Source organism: Strongylocentrotus purpuratus, unplaced genomic scaffold (genome assembly GCF_000002235.5).
Source record: "Strongylocentrotus purpuratus isolate Spur 01 unplaced genomic scaffold, Spur_5.0 spur5_scaffold_8, whole genome shotgun sequence".
Taxonomy (NCBI): Eukaryota; Metazoa; Echinodermata; class Echinoidea; order Camarodonta; family Strongylocentrotidae; genus Strongylocentrotus; species Strongylocentrotus purpuratus.
Window position 1 is genome coordinate 5,920,370 of NW_022145614.1, and position 24,192 is coordinate 5,944,561.

General features: G+C 38.2%; 1 protein-coding gene across 1 annotated transcript; it reads right to left on the minus strand.

The window, feature by feature from the left end:
- Positions 1-3,432: 3,432 nt before the first annotated feature.
- IrxA (iroquois homeobox A) lies at positions 3,433-22,718 on the minus strand. The gene is given in 8 exon segments (NM_001129813.1): positions 3,433-3,578; positions 3,969-4,047; positions 6,041-6,751; positions 7,178-7,520; positions 9,437-9,593; positions 13,067-13,182; positions 20,207-20,449; positions 22,192-22,718. Coding segments are annotated over 8 exon segments (1,818 nt in total). The 5' UTR covers positions 22,240-22,718; the 3' UTR covers positions 3,433-3,457.
- Positions 22,719-24,192: the final 1,474 nt, after the last annotated feature.

Genomic DNA, 24,192 nt, shown 5'->3' on the forward strand with positions numbered 1-24,192 from the left:
TTGTTTTATGTTTCTAGTTTGTTGCGAGTTGGAAGGTAATCGTGATGAATAACTAAAGTATGATCATTATGCAATTCGAATGTCTTTTTCCCTAACCTGGCACAGTCCTTCTTTTATAATATTCTATTTTCTTTTTATTCTTTAACTATAATTCCTATCTTATAACTATTATATGAAGGGTTCGTCGTCCCTTCCTGCCAGCATAATCAGATATCTTATTGTTCTCTGAATTTTAGTACAATTTTCTTTCCAACCATCCCTGCCCCAAATCCGTTGCCCCCTACCCCCTCCCTTCCGCATCTCCTGATACAACTCCTTTCTATTTCTCTCTTACACTCTCTCTCTCTCTCTCTCTCTCTCTCCCGCCCTCTATGTGTGTGTGTGTGTGTGTGTGTGTGTGTGTGTGTGTATGTCTCTCTCTCTTTATATATATATATATGTATATATCTCATCCTCTCTCTCCCATACACCCTCTATCCCCTCTATCTCTCTCTCTCTCTCTCCTCTCTAGACCTCTCTCGACCTCTCTCTCCATCTATCTGCCCCCCTCTCTCTATCTATTCCACTCTTGTTCCATTCCCCATTTCTTTCTCTCTCTCTCTCTCTTCTCGCCATCCCTTCCTTTCTCCTGTCGTATATCTTGGCTGAAATGTATGTGTCTTTCTCTTCATGTTACCTTTCTCTGTTTCTTTCCATTGAATCTCTGTCACACATTCTCTTTCTCTCTCTCTCTCTCTCTCTCATAAACGTGAGCTTTTCATTACTTTTATACTTATTGTAGTTCGTCGGACAACATGATGTGATCACAAATGAATTCGACTGAGCCTGATATTCATTGTTTCGTACCCTCACAGAAGTCTGTTTTTATTTCAAATGTTCACTTCCAAATTTATGTACAGTTCTTGAGGAAAATGTATACACAATAATGATAATTATGATAATAGTATTGACACCTAATCGACAATAGTTCTTACATTAAATCATTTCATATTTTTATTTGTACATAATATATAAACAATAACAAGAAAATAAAAACTACTATTGTCCAAGACCGTTGGGATTCAAAAGAGATAATCACACATTGACATCGCAAGTTTCTCTCCACAAATTGACAAGAATTAATTATATAAAAACTCAACTTTTCTTTGAAACATAGACTATGATTTAGTATACGGAGAATTCTACTCACATTTCAAGTAGTCCGTCAAATTCATTTTCATGTTCTTTTTACAAAATAATTGCACACTAATACTACATGTCAGTTAGAACAGCTTGCTTGGGGATGGGTGACATGAATTTCCCGCCTTATAGAAATGTTATAAAATTTCATAACAATTCCCTTTCGTCAAGATCACTGTAAATCATTGCTGTGTTTTGTACATAAAAATCTGACTTCAACTTAACATAACCCACTGCCATCATATCATTTTAAAGCAGTACCGGTGCGAGATTCTGAAAATTTGAAAAATTTACCACTCAGAGGCTACCACAATAAATTGTCATGCCTTTGGTATTTGTACAGTATAACACATTGTCTTCCTTTTTAACGTGTATAAATCCAAACAATGGATTTTAAAGAGATTATCAACACATAAAACAGGTTACGACGAATGGATACTGAACGGCAAAAGGGCATTCTACACTAAGTTTATCACAAGAAAATCAACGCTTACTGAAGATCATAGAGGATTGGTTTGTGCTGTCTTGTTAAGATAGTGCAATGCGGCCATTACAAATATAGTGACGTTAAAGCTCCTATGATTGGTGGCCTTTAAACCACGTGACAAATACGTAAACCTTCAACACTGAAACAACCAATCGAATTCTATTTTACAAAGTACATAAAACAAAACTTGTTTATGCATACGATGCATTGTTTGGTCCCCAAAGTCACAATTAATTTTTTTAAAGGTCAGTGATTACAAATCAAGTCAAATTATTCTCAATTCTGGCCAGTTAATACTGTTGTCAATCATATTCAATGATTTAAAATCACAATCAATATAAATTCGATTAGTAATAAATGAAAACATACAGAAGATTGCAAGATTCACATAGCCCAGCTTCGAATCAAGTCCATCCCATATATAACATTTCCCCCTCTTAATGTGGGTCACATATTCCACAAAATTAAGACCATGTTAAAAATTAATTCACAAATCCCCATACATATTCGTTAATTTACACGAAACACAATGGTCATTGTTAATACCCGTAATCGAAAGAAATAATGGGAGATCGGTTCATTCTTAGAATTTTCATTCAGCGTTGAATACGTAATAATCATGATTAGACAACTTTCAATGCAGGACATCGATTGATTTAAACGACATTTATGGTAGCTTTTATCTTTGTTAGATGTGGACATGTTTACGGTATGTCCTTAAAATGTGACTCACTTTGTGAAACCATTTCCGCTCTGACTCTATCTTTAGTACGTTTTAACTCAAATTCCCATCTAAAGATCAACATCGGATTTCCACGATGAAAGTTCTCGGTTAACTAAAGGACAGTTTGAAACCCAAGACATGGTTTCATCGTTAAGTGACGTGATTATGTGGTCTTGGTGGGAGATCTACATGTAGATGTCAAGACGATCCCTTGCATTCGAATCTACTACAGCTATAAATACTCACAAGGGATCAACTCGGGAATGAACCTGGTCAGAGCAAATCCTCAATATTTAAGATTTTAGCTTTTAAAGCGCTTAGCAAGGTGTAAGAAATCCAGCACCCCATCTTGGCTTTCGTTTTATATCCCAAATCCAGTGTACAATTTATTCTTTACAGCAGGCGCGCAATCTCTTGCTGGCTTTAGAGATGCAGCAGGTTTGTTTGAAACAGAGCTTTGATTTAATTGGATGGGTATTGTTTTATTCATGGGGTCTCTACACGCGATGATCCGAAACATGTTTGTATCGATGAGGTGAGGGAATCCAGCTCTGTCTTTCACCTGCTCGGCCAACTACCCGTCTACCATCTCCCTAACACGTCTTACCCCTCTCTCTGGGAGTTGGCCTCGCATGGAGGGGTATTAGTTGAGGAGCTGGTTGCTCATGTTTAAATGCAGACAGGCCGTGGTGTGTAGGGGTGCCGGGTTCGATCTCTTTCTCACTCGACATCATGTTCTTCTCCCAAGATACATGTTCGAATCTCCGCTCCAATCATTAAAACACTCTCACCAATATCCCCTCTTCTTACTTGACCTGTTTCCTCAAATTGCAATTCGTGTATCCGACGAGGGGAAAAAAGTTCAGCTCATCGCCCAGCGGATAGCTTTAAAGTCTCTCAGTCATGGAGTCGCTTTCTTATACTCTATTTTTTATACAAGAAACAGAAAGTTCGTCGTCGGCAGAGGCTGGCTTCATCCACTGTGGTAGCTGTGGCGTTTCACATGGAATCGGCGTCTGCAACCAAAGTAGTGGTCAGTTCTGCTGACCAGTCTTATTGTCCAGTTATCAACAAGTGAGTCTCTCGATTGATAGACCGATAGGTCTCCTAATGGGTTCACGATGGGGTTCACGGTGGGACTCGGGCGAACCAGCCGCCTCAGATGGTCTCTCACTCACAAGAATAGGTCTGGAGAACGAAAAAGAAAGAACAAAAAACATTTAGATGAAATATCTATCGACTGAATATCATTTCATAAAAATACATAATGTTTTTACTTAAATAATGTATTTGAATTGATGTCCAAGACTTTTAGACGCTGACACAAACATGTGTTGTGAATAAAGAAAACGATTAAGGTTACAATATCTTTGATAATTCATAAATACTTTAACAAATTGACATGAGACAATATATTTCTAAAGGAAAAATCTTAATGAGTTGAACTGATTTTTTTTCTTCTTCAATCTATCCTCATAGCTGATACATTGCTTTCGATTTTGTTCACGTTTCATTTACATGAATTCTCTCAACCTTGCCTTCATAATGCACATATAGCTATTGATCAAATGTGCTTACCTTTTTTGTACTGGCTTGAATGCTGTTCTCATAGGCATTTCTTCACTTGAATGCGAAGGAGAATGTTGTCTAGACTCGCCTGAAGATTCAAAAGAAAGTAAAAGAAAATGCAGAGATTGTTAAAAATCAGTTTTGATGAAACAAAAATAAAAAAGATCATAGAGAAATATTGGAAAATACAGAATCACATTTTTGGCTGTCATACAACTACACAAACACATACATTGACGAGCGGTTTTCATTTTAGCTGGCTGAGAGAGAGAGAGTGAATCGGGATGTAGGAATATGTTGCCATGATTAGGTTGAAAAGGTCAGTGGAATTGCTTGGAATTTTATGAGAAGAAAACACTCTCTGAAATTAGAGGAAGAGAGATATTCTGTGATTTTGTCTCGACATTTTGATGACACTTGTTTGCTTGATCTCTCGATCTCTCTCTCTCTCGCTCGATCTCCCTTTCTCTCTCTCTCTCTCTCTCTCTCTCTCTCTCTCTCTCTTTCTATCTCTCTATCTCCCTTTCTCTCTTTCGTTTCCAGCTAAACGTATTCCCTATTTTTTTCTGCTTGATCTCTGAACAGTCCTTTGCCAGTTAGCCTTTAGCGCGGAATGGATAAAATGCGTACACAACCTGCTTTTACGATCATCGCCTGAAAGATTTACCTCTGATTGTGCGATTCGATCTCTCTTAATCGCTGTTTTATTTTCTTTAATTGTTGGCAAACTCTAGTTTCGTTGCCTGAACGAGTCCGATCCAATAACAAGTAACAGGGCGTTTTTGACATTGCTAATTTACTCGGAAAAGAGCACGGGCGCTTTCCGACAACCACAAACTTAAACGCTCTCCCGAAACATGGTTGACTAGACTCTTGCGAGCCGTTTAGAAAAAAAGCTTCGCGGAATATCATGGGTGATATGCGTAATGATTCAATTCCAGCACTCGAGTGACAAAGAAGTTAGATAACTGTGGACATCGATACTGAAAATGGAATTAAAATGAGAGCAGACACTGGTCGTTGTTTGAAGCGCTGAGTAAAAGAGTGGAAAGCGTTAGAGGCGATTGCTGTATAAACCGACAGTATCTCTTACAGGGACTCAGGCAATGTGCGAGAAGAACGCGAGCATTATAGGCACACTATTAAATCTACGACATCAAAAATGCGCAAGGGTGAAAACAGCCTTCATCACCCGATCTGCTGTGTTCGACAATAATATGATCAGTTACTGCGCAGATAAATGCTAATTTGAATAAATTAATATGTAATTCACTAGGTGAGGATAAACATTTATTCTGCTAATTCCAGAACCCTTCTCTGCGACCGCAGGCTAGGTGGCAGTGCGATGGGGAAACCCGAGACATTTTGCGCTAAGCATGAATACTGTTAGACAACTCAAGACAACTTCCTATCACGATACAAAAACCACTCTGACAACTACGGTGACGACTCAACAACCATTTTTTTCTCTCTTCCTTCCCGCCAATGCTCACCGAAAGGGTGAGAAATAATCAACACGTCGGGTTTACTTGGTCAAGAAAATAAAAGAAGAACACCCAAAAAAGCTGAGAAAGGAGAGAGATTGAGCCTGGGGGTTTCGAAAACTAAGATGTCACTCTTCCGAATTTGATTACATCTTATACAGCAATGCCCGCCAAAATTGAACAACAAAACAAGCCTTTTTACATCTGCAATAGCAATTCAGTTCTCTCACACTCCTACTCTTACACCGTTCTCGATGTTTCTGTTTCGGGGCATTTTCTTTCCTTCCAAATTTTGCAATTTGAGCAACGTGATAGCTTGCCTGTTGGTCAATGTAAATTCATCGAAATACGGAAAAGGGATTTTTGATGTCCTTCTTCTGCCACTTTGTGAGAATGTTTAATTCTTAAGACAAATTTAAGAATAGCTAATGCACTTTGTAAAGATCATTGTAAGACCCTGATTCAATTTCTTATTCAAAATGAAAGAATATTGTTTTGCAGGATGTATGATGCAAGCCATGAGACAAAATGATCAACATGAGAAAATTCACAAAGACATGTCATGATATAAAATAAAATGAAGAGACTGGTACTCACTTTCTCTCTGGTGTTGAATTGAAGCGAGGATGCTGGCGGTGATACCACTCTGATGCGAAGCAAGCTCTTTGCTCATTGTGTAGCGGGCGTGGTGGGGTGTGGTTGCTAAGAGGGGTGCTTGAGCGCTGCTGACGACACTGGTAGGTGCCCCTTGGGTTCCTTGTGGATGAGAGAATTGATGGTGTGCCATACCAGCGGCCAAGGCGAGCTGTGAGTGGTGGAGGGGGAAACCTGGTGGAAGAGGAATCCCATGGAACTGTCCGTTAACCCAATGCCTGAGACTCGACATGGGTGAGTCATAGGGGCTTGCGAATGCAATAGCAGGATGGCGACCATTGAGTCCGCTAGGAAACAGAGTTCTGGAGCGCTCTGCAGGCGTTGAGGACGTCGCTGTGTTAGCCAAAGACCAGATCTTAGGCTTGTTTTGAGGAACAGAGTTCGAAGATTTGTCCTGGTCATTCACGTCGTCATGAATGGGTGTGGCGCGGTCGTGACTCGGTGAGGCTGATCCACATACCCGTACAGGGCTGGACGGTCGACTTAGTTGTAAACTATCAGGACTATTATCTCTGGGGTTTGTATCTCGCGATGTGTTGAGGCGGAGTGGGTCTAGGCCATTCAATCCGCTCAGTCGGTGGTGTTCAGCTAACAATTCTCCACTTCTTCTTCGGTAATCATCCCTAAGTGCGCCGTGTTCAGAATCCTTAGGACCTACAAAAACAGAAAACAACAATCAAATAACGTACCTTCCAAACACTGCAACGTAAACAATATATTTCTTTTATATCTATTCTTTCTTGCTAACTAGAACATCCATGTCAAAGAAATATCACAATGTCTCTTCAGTAATTGGCAACGAGACATCACGACGACCGTTCTCATTAGGCATATTCTCAATGGGACTTGGCAGACAGACTCAACCTTGTGCAAACGTCTTTGCAATTATTTACAAAGATCTTCATTTTTATTTCGTGTGATCATAAAAATCTGATCCCTCCTTTTAACATGTTTAAATAAAGAAAATATTTTAGGTCAATAACAATTTTTATTAGAAGCCATGCTGCACTTGTTAATTAATACTTAAGTATTTTCACTATTTGTAAAACAAAAAAAATATTATCATCAAGGATTTCTTACCTGAGTCCATGCGATCAGCCATGACGTCACTGTCTCTCATCACAAGTCCAAGTCTGGCAGACTCGTGCAGCCTCATTCTAATATCCTCATCGTCTCGGTGATCACGGTGGTGGTCGTCATCCATATCCTTCCCCAGCAGCCGCGATTCACCATCGAGTTTCGAATCCAAATCGTCACCGTCAACGTCGACATCGATGTCGCGCGCGTCGTCGTCATCATCGCCCACGGAGTCGCAGTCGTCTTTGTCTTCGGAGGTACCATCACCGCATCGATTCCGGGGCGACCACGTCATCTTGTTTTCCTTCTTGAGACGACGTCGAGCGTTAGCGAACCATGTCGAAACCTGAGAGAGAGAGATAGAGAGAGAGAGAGAGAGAGAGAGAAACATGAATAATCGTAATTGCCTAGTAACATCAAATTGTAATTAGTCATTGTAACTGGTTCCACGTAGACATAATCCAAAATGGAAAGATATTCTCAGAAAGGAATGAGCGAGGATTGACCTTTTATCTCCATCTCATCCATTTAATCGTTGTTAGGGGAAAACAAATCAGTTTGATTTCGGAACAAGGTAGTTTTAATTCCGATCTTAATTGAGCACTCGGCACGGTCAGAAAGGTGAGATGAACGACATCCATTCCGACCTTGACTGCCTCAACACCTCCATCCATAACCATTTCATTACCTCATTCCGGATTAAATTTAGGAGTAATCAATAAAAACAAGTTCAGTCCCAGGTTAAATCAGTTGGACAGATACAACACGCACGTTTACAGACTTCACTCTTTTTTTTTAATCATTTGACTGGCCCCAACTCTCTATTACGCCCTTTGTTTCACATTCGCTGTTTTACACTTTCCCTCTCCTCGTAATCATTTATTCTCAATATATTTTGTTTGTCATGTCGTTGATATGCTTTCATAAATCATAATTTCTCCCAAGGGAAAAATCGAAAACACTCCGCAAAAATGTTACATGTTCTCTCCCTCTCCAAACAAAACACCAGCAAAATTACTGCACTAATTTCTGATGATAATCTAAGCAATGTTTCAAGCGATGAAATATGTATCTGATGATGGCGAGATGGCACGGGCAAGAGAGAGAGAGAGAGAGAGAGAGAGTGAGAATAGAAAACTGTAATGGTATGGTAGTGTGTGTCGGAGTGTCCTAAGGCATGACTTATTTTGTCGATATCTGATTGGAATGCCAATTACGAAGAAGCTAGATATGCGAGAAGATGACTCGTCCTGGGGCAGATATTTCACCCCTGAAGGCTAAGCATATCGTCAGTATGTGATACACAGTAGAGGGCTAAACGATGATCAAGATACGACAGGGATGCGCTGCAGCGAAAAACAATTTATCTAGGTTGCGTTTATCTAGCAAATTTTTGGCTAGAATCAGGTTTCTCAAACGTCTTTCAGGCAAATTTAGAAGTAGATAAACGCAAAGCCTTTTTCAAACGTCTTTAGATATGGGCATATCTAAAGACGCAAAAAGGTGCGTTTTGAATGTGACATACAGCCAGAATCACGTTTCTGAGAGATCGATAAACGCAAAGCTGTTTTGAACCTCACATACAAATATGACCACCCAGGTGTTGTGTACAAGCATACGTGTGAAGTTGACCTCCGAGAAACTGTCTGCTTCCCGGGTCAAAACAGCTGGGCAGACACAAGGCCTTTATTTTGAATCGTGAAGGGTCGATAAACGCGACATCCCGCAAATCACGATCGTATAGTGGGGTACGATAGTGGGGTTCGATAGTGGGGTACGATATGTACATATCTAGTGGCAAGCCTAGATAAACGCGCTCCTAGATACATTTCTTTTATAGCGTGTGGCTATAAATAAAATGTTACAGAATACATTATTCCCTGCATGAGTGAGTTGAGACAACAACGTTTTTTCCATGGAATTTTAAATAAACCTTTGTTGGACAAGGATAATGTTTGTAAAGTAGAAGAGGAGCAAAATGACGATGGCTTAGTATTATGAAAGAAAGCAAGAAATCAAAATTCTTTCTTGAATTGAAATTTCAATAAGTCAAATGAACTAAGGCATTCAAAAAAAATATGTAACAAAAGCATAAAAAGGAATGAGTGAAAATACTCTCAGAAAATATTTTACACACAATATGTTCAAGTATGAATGAATGAAAACACAAGTAACACAATGTGCTTTTAAGAGAAAACTTGACGAAATGAAACAAAAGATGAATTTAACGACGGCGACAATGATGACGACAATTCTTCTTACCTGTGTAAGGGTCATCTTAGTAATTATGGCAAGCATGATCTTTTCGCCCTTGGTCGGGTACGGGTTCTTACGATGCTCATAAAGCCATGCTTTCAGTGTCGATGTGGTCTCCCTGGTCGCGTTCTTTCTTCTCGCTCCGTTCAGGTCCATTCCATAGCTAGATAGACAAAGAGGGAGAGAAAGAGAGAGAGAGAGAGAGAGAGAGAGAGAGAGAGAGAAATGTTAACATTTTGAGTGCATAGATCGTTCACTGATACCCCACCCCCTCCAAAAAAAGAAAGAAGAAATCTTTCAGAATTGACACGACACGCGAAATACGTTGATGTTTTAACCTCATACCGAATTAACACGTATTTCATAGAATGGTTGTTTTTATGCTCGAATAATTGTTTCTCTTCTTAACCAACTGATGTGTTTTCATTATTTTTTTCCCTCCATTCTCGATTTTGTGCTCGGAGACGCAGAATGAACTTAATGCACATTCCTCAATCGGTCTTTCCAGTCGCTTGCACGATGCACATCCTCATTCGGAGCGTGTAAACACTTCGCAAATATTGCAAGGAATCGGAGTATCGGATTTACCCCCCTCCAGACAATGATGGGGAATCATCTTTACCCTCTTATATCTTCCTCTTTCTCTCCCTCATCGTATGTAAATTACCTCCTTGGGTTTCATCCTAACTCAATTCTCCTCAGCGACGGCCCAAATTGGCAACAGTGAGATACCTCAAAGCTCGCCAGTACAACCGGGACACCGAGAAACTTGATTATTTTTCATGGTAATACAACGGACTATTAAGGTGAAATATGAGCGCAAGATATGAAAATGAACGGTTTTATAGCGCGAAAAGGAGTGGTGTGTTTCAAAAGAATTGCGTTTATTTCTCGAATTCGCAACTCGAGATGTGCTAATAGTCTTATTCAATTTTTCAAGCACTGTGAATATGGATATTTACTCTGATCTTCATCGAGCTGAAGCAAGCTTGTTGGCAGGATTGCTTCGAGCGCGGTCCAACTCTTGAATTCAAAATCAAGATTGAAACAAACAAAATGCACTTTCTCTGTTTGTGATTCAATATCAAAACATTGTTTGATTTTGTAGTTCGCTGCTCGGGTTTGTGCGCTTAAATAAAACAGAGCATGCATTCTTTATTTTGAAACTATTTTCTATCAACAAATTGACAGATAGAAAGAGAATAAAAAACTTTACATTAGAACTTTTATCTCAACAAATTGGAAGATATGATTTTGAATGGCTCAAGCTCAAGATTGATCTCTGATCGATAACAAAAGTAAGACCAATACAAGCCCGTCGAAAGATCAAACAATTCTAGTACTCTATGTTCAGATGTTTGCATCAATGTAGCAGATTAATCAAGTTATAAGATATCAATAAAACAGAAACAAGAATTGAATTATGTTTGTAGGAGATGAATTATAAAAGTGCATTTTCTCAGTCTCAATGTTACTAGTTAATTCCCTCCAAGATAAGGCTGAGGCTGTCATTACGTACGGCCATAGATGGATGTACTTTTTGACATCCACCCGTTACGAGCGAGCGATGCACTTTTGCACATCCAGACGCACAATTTATTGGAATACAATGAAAGACAAAATAAATACGCCCGATCTGGAAAATCCATGAACTAGAAATCAAATATTCCCATTTTTCCCCTGAATGCTTTAGTCATTGAGATATTGAGAACGGGAACAAGCCGCTAATGGGGGAATAGCACCGAGCTACTTAGTAGTGACTGGGATTTTTTTTTCTGGTTTGAAGTCGAACGATCACGACTGCTAAGAACCAACATCGGACGATCAAAGAGAAAAGCTACAGTCGTACTCTCTCGTCTCTCGGCTTGAGTAAACCGACTTCTTTCTCTATTATGCACCCATTCAAACAGTCCTTTTGTTGCAATTCCGCAAGACGATTCGCAAAATATGAAGAGGCAAAAGGCAACATTGTTTTTGTGGAGGAGGAGATGACCGCGCGGGGTTAGCATGGTATGAAGTACACTCTACAACATCACTTGGATGTTACCAATTAATTTTGATGAGGTAGAAATATTCAAAAGGATTTCCACAAGACCGCCCCTTGTTTTTCTCGTTGAAAACGCGGATCACTAAACATGTTCAAGTTCAGGACAAACATGCATGAATTCTTCGACATATTTGCTCCGACTATTCCTTACATTACACACGAGAGTTTCAAATGTTAGTTTGAAGTGCATTTGAAAGACTTGATACACTATATTATGAAAGCTTGTGAAATGTTTGAGTAAGCCAGGTGTACTCCTCTTATGTCTATACAGACATATACAAAGCCTTTATAGATACCGCTACATATACTTGAATAAATGTAGTTCGCCTCTTGACTTGAAAGCTGGATGTTTAATTGTCATCTTAAATATTGTACGCCTACCTGTCTACTGAATGTTGAATTGTCTATCTCTAAATATTGTACGCCTACCTGTCTAACAGACTTCTTTAAAGTTCACGTAAAATAATTTATACAATGAGTGCTAAAAGTATTGTGTTTCGAGTGAATTGAACAAGTAATATTTTGGGAGTGTACCCATTATACTCCTTTTATTATTCAGTCGTATTTTACATAATAATATTTATAAAAAGAAATATATGAAAGCATGTCAAATAATAAATGGTGATGCACAGATATAAGTTGAGTTGCAGATTGACGTATATAGCAATTATATTACGCAGGAAGCTGCATAAGAGTATCACATGAAATCTAATAAAAAATTTGGAGTATCTACAAGGCAGAACACACAGCAGAAAATGTAAATGATTAAATTGATACGTAATCTTGACCGGGCATTACGTCGATTCAGACCAGAATAAAAATAGACTTGACTGTCATTACCCTCTCCTCGTAAAATACAAATATATAACCCTGACCACTTCATCAACCGTCGCCCCTCCGGCTAGCATTCGGCCACGGTCGAACGACGAATCCTTCCGATGTATTCCGAAACCTGCGTGAGACCCTTTTATATTCATTAAATCTTCATTAGCCCTACAAGCAGCGTAAAATAATGCTAATTCTGGGTAGATACGCGAGCCGGGATCGCAATAATAACCCGTCTACGCTGAAAGCGATTAACGAGAAACAACGGTCTCCCTCAGTCAATCAGAACTAAATTAAATTACTAGCAAACCCGATCGCCGTGTTGCCCCCTCATAGCTGAATTAGATGTTGGAATTAAACCATTAAATCCAAATCAGAATTACATGGAGAGTTGATGAAAACTGATTTCAAGCGTTTCATGGACAGATTCAGCGTTCCATGATGAGTGTTTAAAATGTCATCGTGATGAAGGGAAGGAATTGCGGGATTTAGTTGTATGTTTGTGTAATTGATATTGACAGGCGGCAACTGAAGTAACCGAACAATAAAACAATTTGAATTAAAGAGTGCAGCAAAGCTTGCAAAAATCGAAAAATAAAAACTAACTGATCTCGGGTAAGAGCAATTAAAATAAAATCGTTTAGATATAAGAAAATAGAATATAAATAATAAATACAAGACAAAGGCCTCTATAATTATAATCCAATTATATAAAAGGTGACCTGAAAAATTAACATGTCCAAGAAAAATTGAGTGAAACTTACCGGTCACCATAGTACTGGTAGGTAGCTGGGTCATACGGATAGCAGGCTGCTTGCTGGGCCGCTAGGGCAGCGGCGTAACCCTCTGGAGTACCCTTCAAGTCAGCATACGCAGAGCTCTGTAATTCCAATAAAAGAAATAATAGAATATGGTTAGAAATGCAGAAAAAATTAAATATATAAATACGGGAAGAAAATTTGATTTAGAATTCCATTCGGGACTGGTAACTTATGAAACTAATGAAAACGAGTTTCTTTTTTCTTTTTTTCAACAGAAGTGAACCATGTAAACTGATTTTTTTTTCTTCCTCAATATTTTCATTAAACACCTAAAATTATAAAAAGACAAACATGTATACGTTTTACATTAAGTTTTTAATGGCAACTTTGAGCCTTCAAATACTATCGTACATGTTAATATCGTCGAAGAATACTCACGCAAAAAGCAATCACGCTACAAGCTTACATGTAGGTTTTAAACTAATTGCTGGTTTTTGTGCAAAATTCTTTCAATGCGATGTTATGATGATATACCATCGATGTACTGATATACTTGCAAGCGCTTTTCTCAATCGTACTGAGCACACGAGTGCATTTATTTATAAGCAGTAAATCTTTGTTTTTTCAATTTCTAAATGAGCAGGAGATGAACCAACTTGTCTGCCTTAAATGACATTTCATTTAGAAAAAAATACATATCCATAACAATTTGGTAAGAACCAGCCATGCGTGTAACAATGTGTCACCGCTTGATGATTTGATAATGTGTCTATTTTTAAAGTAATTTAAATGAAGTTATTATTTGAGGGAATTAACACAATTATCATCCAATTATCGCATTATGCAAAGCTGTCGTTCCATCTTTAACAAACACCCACCCTCCTTTTACTTAACTTTTTTGTGTGTCTTCTTCTTCTTTTTTTTTTTTTTTTTGTACATGTGACGGGGAAGTCCTCACGTTAAATCGAAAATAATATTGAGTCACCGTTTGCAGGAGACAAAATATTTGTTTTACACCCATTATTAAGGAAACATGGCAGAGGTCCTTTCAAAATCGTGTAGCCCCCTACCGGTCCATTTCTCAAAACTGTCCAGACCAGTATTTGTGGTTAGGGGTAACGCAAAGCACCTGCATGGGGGCTCATAATGGACCCGTCACTTTCTTTAATACAACTCCATGCGTATTTGATAATTTCGCGGGTGGGTGCGCATATAATTTGAATGTTTGAATACGGAAGCAGCGATCATAATCATCATGATAAGTTGATTTATTGGGTGGATTATAAAAAGTGAATCATCTGTGTATTTGACTGACTTTCATCAAAGGATGAGGTTTGGAAAAGAAATGAAAAAGGGGTCAATATCTTGGGATGAATTGATGAGCATAATTACAAGACAGGGAGAGAATAATGACAGATATAAATGACGATCAAACCGGAATTTCAAGGAAAAACAGCAACAAAAGACGAATTGAATCTAATAAACACACTCTTGGTATATAGGCTAAACTGCAGAGTTCAGTAAAAATATAACATGTTTGTATAGGACAATATCTTTTAATATTCAGGGAGAAACAATAGTCGAAATAAATCTAAGCAAACCTTTGGTAGTCTGAATTAAAGTACAAACATTAAATTAAATAAAACAAGTTCGAAGGCCAATATCTTACAATATTCAACGACAAAAAACGACTGCTTTTGAGACAAATATAATTTGCATCTGATATGGTCATTACATTAGATTTATTTGTATTTATTTCCAAAAGGTGACATCATGATTATAATCATATTATCAGTGGTCTCAGAGGGGAGAGGCAAAGACGTGATTGATTCTTTCTCATTATTCACAATCGCTGAATCATACAGCGATCGAGTCACCATTTCTTTCAATAATTAATCCCAAACTGATAAGGGTCATTTAATTTCATATCGCATGCTATGCTAGTATATCGCACTTACATAATTCCACCATTCTTTTTTTTCAGTGTGTATCTGATGTGATTTAATCTCGGTATTTATTTCCTATATATGGAATATAGTTTCCGTGTTGTGTACCCCCCCCCTCCTCCTCCTCCAAGAACAATTTTTTTAAAGTACTAAAACTTGATAAACTATTTGTCGATTCGCAATTAATCTACTTATGATTTAGTTACTGCAATGAAATCTATCTATTTTTTTAATTTGATTTTTATTCTATTCTTAAGACTGCTTCAAAGCTGAATTGCTGTGTTTATAGAGGATATTTTTTGTTCCTGTATGGTCTCTACTTATTTCAATATCTTATTTACTTGTTTATATAAAGCACCAAGATAATGATCATCATCGTGTATGAAATAACACTGTCATTTCACTTTACACAATAAGGTTAAAGAAGATGATTCGAAATGTAACTTGGTGTCGTATATCTGAACTGGTTATTGTATTCTTTCAATTTGAATGCCTACATGTATGTTCAATATTATGTGACGGAATTTATCATTTCATTCTACCAATTCTTTTGCAGGCATGACTGTATTTCTAATCGGACTTTAATTGGAGAGTGGAAACTATTGTGACGTACGTGAAATGAGAACAAGAAAGGGTAAGTTAAGGTCTGAACCCACAGATTCGCCCACATCCTTGATCTTGAGAATTATTTCAAAAAGATTAAATTTTATTCAAGAACTTAAAGATATGACAATCGTCTCTTTACAGGATAATCAACAGCCAGTAAGCCTTTTGTGCGTTCCATTTTCTATGCATTTAATGTATTAGCATGACCCTATTTGTGAGTATCTATAGTATTTTGGGCTGAGAATATGCGATACTTCTTGTTCTCAATTTCGGCTCATCCGTTCTGATAAAAATATTTAGTTTCACCTCAGTAAGGTTTGGCTGATGCATCAACAATTCTTTCGCGACGCAATCCGCCATATAATATTCACAACTTCCGAGTGCACAACACAAACTTACTGCCGTGATATTGACCGCATGGCATCCGAATCTCTCTCTCTCTCTCTCTCTCTCTCTGTCTCATTACTCATCACAATTTTAGCCCTTTGTTTTTCTCTCATTCTCGCTTTTGAAGCTTGCGATCTTCGAGATCTTAGGCAAGCAAAGCAAGAGAGGGGGAAATGATGATAGTCCTGAAAATGTATACCAATGCTATAATGCCAAACAATGCGCTTATCCAACCAAATGCCGTTTGCAAACATGGGGCCCCCGTCCGTGAAAACTGTTTTCTCGCCCTGAGTCTGGGCGAGCGATCAAGTTTCCATTACCGGCAGAGCTCTAGATTGAGGCAAGTTAACCCAGCGCTCCATCACACTTGACATTGCAACTCGCTTCCTCCGACCATATACACTTCGAGAGAGGTAGACAGAGAGAGAGGGAGGGAGGGGAAGAGAGAGAGAGAGAGAGAGAGAGAGAGAGAGAGAGAGAGAGAGAGAGGGGAAGAGGGAGAGAGGGAGAGAGAGAGCATTAGAGAAAGGGGAGGGGGAAATGAGGGAGGGAGGGGGATTCAGAGACAGAGAGATAGAAAAGGGGGTAAAGAGCCGATTATTATGTTTACAGAAAATCATTAGCTAAGGATGGATGTAAAGTAAATTTGAATTCGGATAAATAAAGTAAAAAGGGAGAAGGGGAGAGAGCGGGGTGAAGGGCACATTAACATCTAAGATATAATGGGGGAAATACAGTCAGTGCGAGTTGGCACTTGCCACACAAGGCCCATTATTGCTTTTTTGCTTTCTTTTGTATCCATTTCTCTGACATTTTGACTGATCACTGTTTGACATTTCAGTGGATGCTAAACAACACGCGGAGATGAGAGCGAAAATTTGAATTTGGATTCTATCAATATTAAACATTTTATGAACTGATTCTCACCTTGTTTATACAAAATGGAAGAAATCTGATATGAAGGAGGAAATGTAAATTAAGGGATGTCCAAGGTTCATTATTTCATCTGGTCGTGTTTATTCTTTCCGTCCCTCTTCGTCAAAATTATTGTCGGTCAACGCATCCTCCGTTCATCGATCATTCTTTTCCATTTCCCCCTCTTTATTTATCTTCTTTTTTTTCCTTCATTTTTCAAGTCTCTTACGGCATCCCCTCTCTATTTCCTAAATACTTTCTATTAACACATTATTTTCTGGAACACTTACGAGACGATCATAATTTCTAAAAAATCTCTTGTCTGACGACAACAGAAAGTCGTATACATACGGACTTGCCGTATACAAATTCGAATTATCTATATACGTGGATCATTTGTATTCAAAACTCTCTTGCTTTTCATTCCTTAAGCTTTACATCCATCTGTAGTGGACAATGCCTCTTGTATCGATCGGTTTGCATCGGATCGGTATTGTTCGCCATTAAATCGCTCGGCACACAATTCTTCGCTTGTCTCTACCATTAAATGCTTGATCGACAAGGCAAAAAATGAAAAGAAGTAAGAAGGGGCTCTGCTTAAAAGCACGGTTAAGTCGTTTGGTGCGATGAATGCAATGTTGAATGTTGGCCTCGAAAATTACATCGGTTATGAGGAGCTTTAAGATAACTTTTGGATATGGATGGTGTCCCCGTCCTAAATCTCATGTTTCGTTTTTGTATTGTTGCTGAGCAAGTAACAGGCTTTTTCTCCATTCAGACCGCATGGCTTCTGATATAATGATAATTCTGGATTAGAATGTAGAATGATTGTGTGTTGCGGCTTAAACCCACCATGCACGCAGGTTTTACACGCTCTTCTTAATGTAAATATGCAATGCCCGTTTCAAGTACTTTATTAATCATTATTCACCCCCAGGTTGTCAAGTGAAGGTTTAGTTTGCATATTATCAATATCTAAAACAACAAAGCACCAAATTCTACAAAATTGTTTATTTCTATATTTATTGTTAAACTTGTCCATAAACGCGCTCATGTAATTATCTTCCTCGTTTAATGCAAACCACAATCTTTCGTTTATATCCATAGGTTTTTATTCGTATCGAGTTTTCACAAATTGGTTTTTAAACAAATAAAAAGACAACCATATCCGAACTATATCTATAAGATCAGCTCGATTGGTAAATGAAAAATAACAACGATGCTGTTTGAAATTAAACTATTAAGCTGAGGGTTTATCGAACTGAGATGTGAGAGTGTAGATGAAAATGATCGTTATTAATCATGGTCTCTATAGAGAGGGGTATATTTTTGTACTATATCACTGTCTTTAGAGGGGTATATTCAATATATACTATTGCCCGGGGCATCATACTTATGATCGCCCATTAAGCCCCTCATTGGTCATGAAAGAACTCACGCGAAATATTAAGAAAATGAAGGGAGAGAAAGAGACGAGAGGGATAGAGAGGGATATAGAGGGATATAGAGAGAGGGTGGGGAGAGAAACAGAGAGGGGGCAATGAGACAGACAGACAGAGACACAGAGACAGGGGAGATGAGAGAGAGGGAGAGGGAGAGGTGAAGAGAGGAAATGGGAGGAACTCGGACGGAGGAGAGAAGAAAAGAGAGGTGAAGAGAGAGAGAGACAGGGACATAGGGAGAGAGAGATGGAGGCAGTCATGGAAAGGGGGATGGCCTAAATAATTGATGCTATAACCAGATGAAAGTCAAACTCTCCATTTGCTCGCATCTTTGATTCCTAATTGATCACAAATATCATTTTTATCCATCCAAACCATCTCTCCTTTTACATCATATGCTCGGAATAACAACTAACAATTACCACACCAAGTTTGCATAAAATTACTACTACTTATTCAACTACATTTAGATCATTCCAAAGATATCAAGTGATTGTTTGCCAATACATCTAGATAGTCATTATACATTAAGGCGAATCCATTCCAAGTTTAATTGTTTTTTGTTAGAATTAAATCAACAAAATGCAACATCATGACTTTTCATAAAGACTAGTTTATAGTTAATCTGGTTTATCTAAAACACCTCGATACAGAACTGATGATCATTATAAATGACTTGTCTTATTTTGAAATTTGATATACTTTATTTGATTTCTTAGTTTGCATGGTCAAAACATTTCTCAAAAACACCATAAAATTTTGAAAAATAAACCTCTGTTGAAAGATTAACAATATTATTGACTAGTTAATCAAACGCGATGTGGCCTTTTATCATCCCCCTGGTGAATTTACAAAGTCATCAATGAAATCCTCTTAATTTGACCAACGTTATCCTTCCTTTTCCCTGCCAGATATTTCTTTTACACCTTAACATCTCATATATCTTAACCACATATTATTATATGCTAACCGCACATTATTATAAGAAGATCTCTTTTTTCACGCCATTTACAGCGAACTTTAGAGGGATTATATATCCTGACTATTAGAAACGTAATTGTTAAACTTTGTAGCAAGTATAGAAATATAAAAGAGAGTCGGAGAGAGAAATGGAGAGACGAAGATAGATAGAAAGGAAGAAAAATTATATTCCAGAATTTCTTTGATAAAATCTGTCTATCCATATCGCCTTCTGACGTTATTGTGTGAGATAACAATGATGCGGTATAATTTATTTCTCTCTTTTCTTCGTGCCAAATTTGGATCATTTCTCATTTCAATGAATGAGAGATAATTGATGAGCTTAGAGTTGATGGAGAAAGGGAAGCTTTCTTCTCGATCAAATCTTCCCTCCGGCCAAGATTGGTGAGTTATGAATATCATAATCCATTCGCAAAGTCGTTGAACTACATGTATCTTCAACACTGTCATAATTTTAAAATATATGGATTTCAACACATAACATTTCGTCATGTTATCATAAGAGGGTACAATGAAATTAAAAGATTTAACATAACGCTGCATTATCCGCCTAGCTTTGTATATTTAACCATAATAAACGTTGATATTGCTACATCTTTTATCCATATGCCGAACAAGTCTTTAGAGAAGTATGGTAGTAATAAAGTAGGTCAAGTGGAAAGGAGATCAGAAAGTGAAATGGTTTAGAATCATTGGTCCATTATCAAATTGTGAATCTGTATGCTAACTTCATCAGATAATTTAGATTAAATCGTTAAATTGGCTATATCAATTTTCACTTCATACCGTCAAACATTAAGCCTAAATACCGCATCGAAACTCTTACCGCGAAACATTCGGTAGGAAATAAAAGATAGGAGACTTACCAGAGGTGAGTAGAAAGCCGACGGGTCGGCAGCGAAGTGTACGTAACCCTGCTCCGCGGCTGCGGCCGCGTAGGGCGACGAGTAGAGTGCGGTGGGTAGGCCCGAGACCCGAGCTGAATGTAGTAGCGCTGCCCGGCTGTCTAGCGGCGGGCAACATACGGCCTGGCCCGGGTGAGGATCGCTGGCCACCGGGCGGCCCGACTCGCAGCATGTGGTAGCGGGAGCCGCGGCTGACATGAGTAACTGGAAGGAAAAGAGAGAAATAACAAAACATACTTTATCCAAAATTCTATTTCTCAAGTTTAAACAGCGTCTTATTTTATTCAAAAAAGCACACTAAACTAACAGTAGATTCTGAGTGACATATATTTCTTTAAAACAATGAATAATTAATCTAGGATCCCTTAGTTTCTATTCAAGCGTCATTCATTTTTGTTTACATTGTTTTTTTCCATCATCGATGAAAAATGACTTAACCTTTAATTATACCGATTATAATTATCTACCCTAGTTAAGAACAAATGATAAAGACGCCAATTGACATGTGTATAACACGGAGAGAAATGATAATTTGACCGAGTTACTTTGGCTTTTGTTCCTCTTCATGTTCGATTTACTTTTAATTACAATCGCTGCGTGTTGCCTCTATTCTCTTCCATTCTACCCTCAACCCTGTAACATAGTGCCATTGTCTTTCTCTCTCTTATAAGGTGACAATGCCAGCATCATGACAGGTGGAATATAAACGCCTATACTGCGGCTCATAAAGCAGCGAGGCAATCTAAAATGGTAGGTCATAACCAAATGATACGACCCAACGCCTTATTTTCATACAAAAAAAATCATCAATGATTCAAAATCTTTCAAAACATAATTGGGATAAATTAAAAAGTACAAAAAGGATGGACGCCGAGTAGCCTTTTATACGCGTGCTCGGTCTGGAAATAATTTAACACGTTTCAAAAGGTCGTCAACAAAGTGGGTGATAATCTTATTAATTGGAAGCAATCGTATTCATCAACTTATAATGGAATTAATAACCGTTAATACGATTCAGTTGAGGCAGGGTAATGTTATTATGTGTCAAACAAGTCTGACTGAATCATTATTACGATTCAATGACGATGAAAAAGAATGTTTACGGGGATATTGAAGCCTGTTAGACATATTCAGAACATTCTTTACAATATCTGGATCAAGTATGTCAATTAAATATTCTCTATCCTATTCCAGTATTCCTCAATTAATTAATAATTAACAGCAATTGCCTTGGGGTATTTTAAAGTCTTAATCACTTTCTAACTTGTGAATTAAAATTTAGTTTCACCAGGGCGCACATTGATAATACAATAATCCACTCACTGAACTTAAACCAATGATTAACTATTAAACCTATTCAGGTCATACAATAAACTAACTCCAGTCCAAGTCGTAGAGTATGAGGGTATGCATAGGTGTATACTCGGCCGCACTGGGACCGGGAGATAATGACTACCGCTCCGCTCTGTTACATTGTATGGAGTCGTGTGCGTATAAGCAGCGACTGAGTGTCCTACATCTACTAATCAAGTTAGACTTAGAGTTAACTTAAGTTGAATAAACGAATTCCTTACTCTCAAATCGAAGTTTGCTTATAATTAGGTACGTCTTTTCTACAAATCACAACGAGAGCACATAATGCCCCAAAGTTGGCAAAATATCATATTGCATTATAGACGAGGCAAATCATTGGACTATAAATTTGGTACATTGTGCTTTTCATGAAAATAAAAATTATTTAGTTTAATGCACTTCGATTCTGCAATTTACCTTTTTAATTCAAATACAGTTCAGGTTAGAAGAAAAAAAAAACCATGTTTATACGTGTTTGATGTAGTTTTTGTTACAGAAATACATCGTTGCATATTGAAATTTCCTGATGAAACATAGTATAACAGTTGAAGAAAAGTAATTTAAAAATCTTTGTTTTTTCTTTCTGAACTTACCTGAGAAGAAGCAGGGTATGGAAATCCAAATTGAGGATAGCTGGTCATTTTCCAGTCAGATATCTCTGAGACGATGCAACGTCGTCACCGCCACAAACAGTCGTCAGCAACAACAATAACTTGTGGCTGCCACCAGACAAGTATCTTTACAAGTGAAACAAATTAATTATGATTCCAACTTAGTCGATTCCTGGTGTCGTACCAAAAAGTTGACCCAAAACAGTTGAGGGTAGATGAAACTCAACAGAGTGAGAACCTCCAATGTTGATAATAATTGTCCAAGTGAAGACGTTAAAGAGAGTGAAAAATCTCCCAGTAGGGGTAACGAAAGGGTGCACGGAGGCGAGATGGGTGTTGTAAGTGGACTCCCAGGGTGAGGGAGAGAGTGACCACTGGGTCAGCTTAGCAGCAAATAAAACCAGGATGCGACTTTCACTGAAGATGCTACTGGTAATGATAACATTCAATGTGTGTCCGTAGAATATAAAGTCCAAACTCCTTTCTGTGTACTACTTTTTCGGTGGCACTGGACCTATACATCAAAATCCCTGTACATCGTACCACGCGTTCCCATGTAAAACACACTTTGCTACGAGTTGGCAAGTGTATTACATCTGAAATGGTTAGAGGCCCGTGCGCTACTCGCTTTGCTCGCCTTTCACGAGTTTGTGTCAGCCCTGCGCGTCTCTAAAGCTAGACCTTTTCAGACCCATGGGTCGTTTCCCCCTTGTCTATGACCGCTACCCCCTAATACACATACCATGCTACACCATACCAGTAGCCCCGTTATCGCCATACACAGGGGCGCTCAGTCACCCAACTCAGCCATGCACAAGCCCCGCCCAGACTACTGTGACGTGTACCGCTCAATCACTTTAAGCAGCCAATCACAACAACCCTTACCCATTAAGCAGACACTTATCGTGCTACGTCATCATGATTGGCGGGTGCGAAGCTAACCAGTCTCCTAAGTGAATGAGAGTTTTTTTCCCTCTTCGTGAAATTATTTTACCATCGCCCAATGCGAGACGGGCTGAATTATTAGATTGTTGAAAATTGTCAGTTTATGGCTGCCATAGCTTTACGCCTAGCGAGGCGGACAGAGTATAGACTCGCGTATTTGCCGAACTCTGCGACATGGCAATAGCAACAACACGTCCACTGTCCAAGTTCACATCGCTAAGTATAAGTGGTGGTCTATCAAAACTGGTTGTATTAAAGAAATTCATGTTTTAAAATAAATCACGTGAATCTTTTTGTTTTTTTTGTTGCTCCAAGATAAGTTATTGTCAAAATAGTCTAATCATCTAAATTTAATTTAGCGCTGGCATTTCTTTACTAAACTACGAGTGATAGTTATTATTATCATGTATATTGGAATTGCTTTAATGAATTTCAAATATAGATACATTCCAAGAAGTAGAAAATAGTCATCACATTCAAGAAATTAAAATTTAAAAAACTGAAACGTTTTATTTTATTTTGATAGGCCTCTGCTCAGAAATCAATTCTTTTTATGGAAGCCTGTGTTTTGGGGGTGTGAAATCTCATAATTAATTTCAAACTCAAGCATTTTTGTGGGAGTTTGATGAATATGTGTTTATTTATTAGGGAGCGTTCCTAAAAGAATTATATATTGAAATAATCATAACAAGTATCATGCCTGGGACTGATGTAAAACATATGCTCATGCATGCGATGAACGACTATATGCATGATGCTGTGTATACACTCGCCGTCAGCTCCCTAGGCTGGATGTTATTACGCCATCTCTGTTCGAATTGAAGCAGAGTAAAAATGATCCGAGATTTACAACTCACCCCCAACTTTATGCTTCTGTCTAGAAATTGTCGCTATTTCTCTCTCTCTCTCTCTCTCTCTCTCTCTCTCTCTCTTTCTTTCTCTCTCTTTTTTTCTTTCTCTCTCTCTCTCTCTCTCTCTCTTTCTCTCTCCTATCATATTCACTTGTTTATTTGTATGTGTCTGTAAGCATCTTTGCAT